Raw genomic sequence first — 6,530 nt, 5'->3', positions numbered from 1 at the left:
ATCCTTGATATTTTGTCGATATTATCGATATTTTAGACTATGATCTAACCACAAATAGATATTCTGCCACATTTATGATTTTGGACTTTTATCCGACCTTATTGATTAGGGCTACTAAAATATAACTTGGGCTCATTATTAGTTCAATTGTCGAATCTTGGGCCTGACCCGGTCAAATTTCAACCAGACCCAAACAAATATGATGGGACTTTCTTTAATGTTCATCTTTTGGGACTTCAATTTTAAACCAGAAAAAAGACATTTCAGTTAAAAGTCATTTTTATCATTTATTTCTGTACCATAAGACATCACCTATCTGTCATAACGACAGGGAAGAGAACTAGGCCAACTGGAAGCTCAGACCAAAACAAAAAGGGGCCAACTGGAAGCTAAAGTTGCTGAAATGTAGTGATAATGATAAAACTTGTAATACTTTTGGCCAAAATAATTCTTAAAGAGCTTAGCTAGTTACTTCATTTGGCCACGCAAATAAATTTTGGGCTCCACCACTAATTGGGGGCATAAAAGAAATGGAAACAATGTTATTCGACTAACCATCTCAAAAAAATTAATCAAATGGTGGAAGAAGTTCGTTAAAGATTTACGTTGTCGGTGCTTGGAGATTTATGTGGCGATGGTCGAAAGTTTACGTCGTCGGTTATCAGAGTTAGGTGGTTGTCAAAAGAAAAGGTCTCTTTGAGAGAAAGAGGGTGGCCTGAGTTAAAACCAGGACTTGAGTTAAAAGAGTTGAAAGAAAAAAGAAAACATGTGTCTTTTTGTAAAGAGGCCACGTCGTATGTGTAGGAGGAACTCAAGAGCCAAACATGGTCCTAAGAAAACTCCCTCTCCCCCAATATCACTTGTATAAAATAATAATAATAATAATAATAATAATAAAGTTATTGCCATACCCAAATGTTCATATATATACCAACTTGATATCACGAAAATCGAAACCTACCAAATGGAGCTAAGGGGAGGCAACCTCTTTTTCTTGTACTTGTCCTCCGTTTTCTTCATTTTCTCTGTTTTTTTGGCTCAAAGCTTCAAACAAGATGAAGAACAAGTCCAAAGGTCTCAATTCCCAGATGACTTCTTCTTTGGTGCATCCACTTCATCTTATCAGGCATTTTCCTCTTCTTCTTCTCTTCAAACTCTTTCTTTATTTCTGCAACTATCTGAACTTTGAATTGGCTTTCTTTCAAATTTTTAAGGTTGAAGGTGCTTATCTTGAAGATGGTAAGGGCTTAAGCAACTGGGATTTTTTCACTCAAATTCCAGGTAACACTAAATATTATTTACTACAAAACAAAGCTTTTTTTTTTCTGTAACTTTTCATAGATCTTTGTACTCACCAAATTAATGTCTGCACAGGAAAAATAGCGGATGATGACAATGGAGAAGTTGCAGACGACCATTACAACCGCTACTTGGTATTGAACTTTCCATATAGATCACCCCTTTCTCATCCATTTTCCTTCATATTCTCAACTTTGAAACAATAAAATAGAAAACAAACACATAACAGTGAGCAAACCATTTAACTTTCTGAAATTATCTTGTGTGTATATGAATCTATATATATAGGAAGACATTGAGCTGATGCATTCCTTAGGAACAAATGCATACCGGTTCTCCATTTCCTGGGCTAGAATTCTACCTGGTACGGTGCCCGCTTCGTGTTATCTTAATTTGGTTTATTGTTTAATCTTGTTTTTTGTTTGCTTTGTTCTGTTGTCAATCTGGGCTTTTTTCAACTTAGTTTAAATTGGAAATGATCTTCTTGAGCCATTCACAGATGGGATGCTCGGCTCAGTCAATCCAAGAGGGATCATCTTTTATAATAAACTTATAGACAATCTTATAAGCAAAGGTACCTGTGCATGAGCACTCGATTTACTAAGCAAGTAGCAAGTTACTAGCCAAATTAAACAATGCTTAGTCATCTAACTCTGCTACCATGCAGGAATAGAGCCATTTGTGACAATTCACCACAGTGACCTGCCCCAAGTACTAGAACAAAGGGACGGGGGTTGGCTCAGTCCGCTATTAAGGTACAAGTAAAACTATTTGCACAACGTCTACTAATCAGATTCATATATCAGTGATCCGTAAGTGTGGTTCAAATAGCAATATTCATTACGGCTTTCTCTGCTATGATAAGTGATATAACTATGTCAAGCTTTTAGGAGTTCTCAAGAGTTCATTCTTTCATTGTTGGTGCAGGGAAGAGTTTGTACATTTTGCCTCCATATGCTTTGAGAGTTTTGGAGATAGGGTAAAGCACTGGGTTACCATAAATGAGCCCAATATGGTGGCTGATTTTGCCTATCTCAGAGGACTATATCCACCGGCTCGTTGTTCTCCACCATTTGGCAATTGTTCCACTGGCAATTCTGACATTGAGCCTCTTATTGGAATGCACAACATGTTAATAGCACATGCTTTGGCCGTTGAAATTTATCGTACTTTTTTCTGGGTACGTATTTTTTTTCTTTATCAAACTCTTAACTACTTGATTTTTGATGATACAAGCGATAATCTAGTTTAAACTAATCTAAATGATGAGAAGGAGAATTCAAACTCGGGTATAGAGTGAGGAGCACATCCTCTCTATACAACTTGGCTAATCCCATATCTGCTTAACTACTTAATTAATGTTACAGCCGAAACAAAATGGGTTTGTAGGAATTGTTGCGCATGCATTCATGTATGAACCGCTTAGGGATGAAGAAAGGGATCGGGATGCTGTTGATAGAGCCTTAGCTTTCAATGTGGCCTGGTAAGTGCTTCTTCAATTTTGTTTAGCCATAATTTATTAGTAATCATACGTTTCACGAGTCCCTTAAATCTTAATACTTTATTGAAAAAGTTTTATTTTTTAAGTCCACTAGGAAAATACTATTTTAAAATAACGACCACCATGAATAAAATATTATTTAAACCAATCCGAACAATTATTATAGAATTAAAAAAGAAAGAAATGGTGCTCCATATAAACTAATGAAACTTGTGACAAATTTATTGTATAAAGAAATCATACACAAATTGAATTTTTAAAAGAAAAAATTATAGTCAAGTGTATTAGTTATGCAACAAAATAATAATTATAGGTTATTTATTTTCAATTTGTCAGTAGGTTCATAATCTTGAGATCCGCCATTTCTTCGCTGGTAGGCATTTTCCAAGACTCGTGTAACTGTTCAAAGAAAAGCAAAAGCCTCATGGTATGGAACCCACAAAACATCTTCAGATTTTTAACATGTCTAAGTTTCATCAAGTGGATCAGATTCACCTGCCCCATACAGATATTGTAGTTGTTAGGCGTCATGTTAAAATCCAAATCCCTCTTAAAATTTTGTTTAAAATTTGGTACGATGGTAAAGATCATGTCATGAGATATTGTTACAAATTTATCCAAATTATAACACGTATATTTATTAAAATCAAAACTGTAAATTCTAAATGATGAATCTTAAACCTATCACAAGTGTTATAATAAATTGTGTGAATTTGAGAATAGAAGTGTACAAAGAGTACACAAATTATACTACAGGTCTTTAGTTTTGTGTATTCTATTTACTGTTTATACAATAGAAGTGTACAAGGAGTACACAAATCGTATGCAAAAAGTACGTACGTGACTATTTTCTTTTTCTTTTTCTAAACAGGACATTTGATCCTGTAGTGTATGGAGATTACCCCGCTGAAATGCGCCATTGCCATGGTTTGGAGTTACCAAGGTTTTCAGCCAAAGAGAAACAGCTTTTGAGAGGAAGCATAGACTTTATCGGTGTCAACCACTATTCAACTCTATATGTCAGGGACTGTATTCACTCTCCTTGCCCCTCTGGGGGTGACCGTCCCATCATGGGATTTCTCAACACAACTGGGTATCGAGATGGGGTTCCAATTGGAGAACCGGTATATCAAACATACTATATTGTTATATCATAAAACAGTCTGACATAATATGTTACAAGACTATCAACTTATACGATCTATAGTTTAGATCGATAGTCTGAGAACATGATCTTTGTTGCCTAATTGGTTTTTGGTTTCCTTTCTATATTAGTTAACAAGGTCAACTCGTGTGTTGTCTTTCACATATAGACTGGACTGGATGATTTCTTTGTTGTTCCAAGAGGCATGGAGAAGATCATTGACTATGTTAAGCAAAGATACAATAACATGCCCATGTTTGTGACTGAAAATGGTTAGTGGATGGCACAACTTGTTTATTTCATTGATTGTAAACAGATTCATATATCGAACAATTTTTTTTTGTTTCAACTATGTGGCAGGATGCACTTTACAAACACAAGAGAATGAACTAGAAGACAGGGATCGGATCAACTTTCACAAATCTTACCTTGCCTCTTTAGCCAGAGCAATAAGGTTTTTGACAAACAATTAATTTGAGTCTCTTCGATATTCCTCAAAGCAAGGATATATATATATATAATATAAACGTGGAATATTAATTTTCTGATTTTAATTGACAGAAGTGGTGCTGATGTACGTGGATACTTCGTTTGGTCCGTGATGGATAATTTTGAATGGCTCAATGGATACACCAAAAGATTTGGCTTATATTATGTTGATCGGGAAACACTTGAGCGAACTCCAAAGCTTTCTGCAGGATGGTTTGCTAGTTTCCTCAGAAACCATACTCACAACAACGGCAATGAAGAAATTAGCTTAGCTTCAGTCGTTCATAACCAAAATAAAGTAATTAGCCAAATGGAACCTGAAGTTGCTGAAATGTAGTTTATACCACACATTCACTTCCATTTGTTGCATGTTTCTCTCTTTTATTTGGAGGCATACATGCATACTGAAATTTCTATCTTATGTCCGAAGTTATGATTCATGATGAGTTTTCGTTTTTATTTTTGCTTTTGTTTTTTTTTATAATTCAACAATTGTTGATGTCCATCACAACAAATAATATAATGTCACAAGACCACATCTCGTTCTATCATGGCCATTGTTTTTCTTTAATTTATTTTGAGTTAATTTCAATTTAATACTCTAAAATTGTCCTAAAATCTGAAACGGATGCACTATCATCCTATTTCAAGGTTTAGGTTTTTAAGGTTCAATCAATCACACGTTTCCGCTAACAAATAACGAAGTCTTCTTGATCCATCAAACGCAAAATATCTTTTTTGGAAGAGAATGATGATGACAGTGATGGCTATCACAGTGACAACGAGGAGGACGAGGATGATGTGTAAGCGTTATAAGGTCACACACTCGTTGAACTTGGCTGGGACTCTAAGACAGATACCAAAATCAATTAGAACAAGTATTCTGAAGCTTATACATATGTGATTAAGATATTCTATTTAAGCATTGAAGTCTTAATATAATTAAAAGAGTTAGACATAGTCATCTGGTTACTTGGTGATTAAGTTGAATTCTAATAGGATTGTAATGGGAGAGTCCTATTTGAATTACACCAACTAAAGCTCATTATAAATAGGATAGGTCACTGCCTCTGTCAAGCACCAAATCACAAAAGTTCTTGAGCCTCATTGAGATAGAGTGATATATAGAGCTTGTTAAAGAGGTGGAAGACTTGTCTACTGGAACAATGGTTTCTTTTGCAGGTATTTTGTGTATTATTTGTATGTCTGCTAAGATGTTATAAGACTAACATGATGATGATGATATAATGAGGAGTGCGATAATGATTATAATGATGATAATGATGCTGGCAACAATGATGACGAGGACTATGAGAACGAGGAAGAGATTGAAGATGATGAAGAAGACAATGTGTTTGCCCGTTTGGCGTTCACTCCTGTGATGGAAGGGCAAAGTTCCTCACGCCTTGAGAACCATAAACTGGTCGACAAGTCAGCTTTCTTTGGTGTGCGTGCCACTAGCAATAAAATTTAGAGACTTAGTTTGGAGTAAATAACTTGCGCCCCAAGTTACTGATTTCTACAAACAAACGATTGTGAATTTGGGTGAGGAATATCTCCCAAGTAAGTTCTTTTCTTGCCTCAGACGGGTGAGGACTTTAACAATTTATCTCAGATAAACAGGCTGTTCTGGCCAAAATGGTTGATGGAATTTAAACTGTTTCAGAATGATGGAATTTCGATGGAATTTAAACTTTTAGGCATGCCTTTTACAAAACTATAACAATAAATACTCATGCTAGAGATGAAGATACAATTGGAACTCCATTTCGCCTGGATGGGAGGCTAGAAATGTCCGCCGGGATGAACTGCCCGGCTGGATCGGAAATGTCCGGGCCGGACTGGAATGTTGACAACTCTGATTGCTAAGTTTCAACTTTAAATCGATACCAAAGGTTGATTCTGGCAGAGCTTCAATGTACTTTAGGCTTTTGTGAAGCTTCTGAGTGGGCAGAATCTCGGGCGTAGGTCGTTCGAGGACTTCAACTTCTGAAATTTGAATGACTTATTTTCTAAGTCCGAACCTTGGGAATTCTAATCTAAAGCTGGTTTTCACTTGGAATTCAAGTGAGCTTCTGGTTGAGTTGTTTGTTTGTG

The 6,530-nt window shown here is 35.8% G+C and overlaps 1 protein-coding gene across 2 annotated transcripts; it reads left to right on the top strand.

The window, feature by feature from the left end:
* Positions 1-910: 910 nt before the first annotated feature.
* Positions 911-4,873, top strand: LOC103326339 (beta-glucosidase 18-like). Of its 2 annotated transcripts, none has more exons than XM_089049037.1 (12): positions 911-1,126; positions 1,215-1,281; positions 1,375-1,433; positions 1,588-1,663; positions 1,799-1,873; positions 1,967-2,054; positions 2,227-2,479; positions 2,667-2,782; positions 3,672-3,924; positions 4,114-4,216; positions 4,305-4,398; positions 4,506-4,873. In XM_089049037.1, exons 1-12 carry the CDS (start codon positions 965-967, stop codon positions 4,768-4,770), a joined length of 1,611 nt encoding a protein of 536 aa, XP_088905163.1. In that variant the 5' UTR covers positions 911-964; the 3' UTR covers positions 4,771-4,873. The 2 variants fall into 2 exon arrangements, with proteins under 2 accessions (XP_088905163.1, XP_088905164.1); XM_089049038.1 differs by having other exon boundaries at positions 950-1,126; positions 4,509-4,873.
* Positions 4,874-6,530: the final 1,657 nt, after the last annotated feature.

Source organism: Prunus mume, linkage group LG3 (assembly GCF_029339155.1).
Source record: "Prunus mume cultivar Tortuosa linkage group LG3, ASM2933915v1, whole genome shotgun sequence".
Lineage (NCBI taxonomy): Eukaryota > Viridiplantae > Streptophyta > Magnoliopsida > Rosales > Rosaceae > Prunus > Prunus mume.
The sequence above is the reverse complement of the archived record's forward strand: the minus strand, read 5'-3'. Positions and strand labels throughout refer to the sequence as shown.

Coding starts and splice junctions, on each gene's coding strand:
- LOC103326339 (XM_089049037.1), top strand. CDS start 965: ATGGAGCTAAGGGGAGGCAACCTCTTTTTCTTGTACTTGTCCTCCGTT. Junction 1,127..1,214: donor CATCCACTTCATCTTATCAG/GCATTTTCCTCT, acceptor CAAATTTTTAAG/GTTGAAGGTGCTTATCTTGA. Junction 1,282..1,374: donor TTTTTTCACTCAAATTCCAG/GTAACACTAAAT, acceptor ATGTCTGCACAG/GAAAAATAGCGGATGATGAC.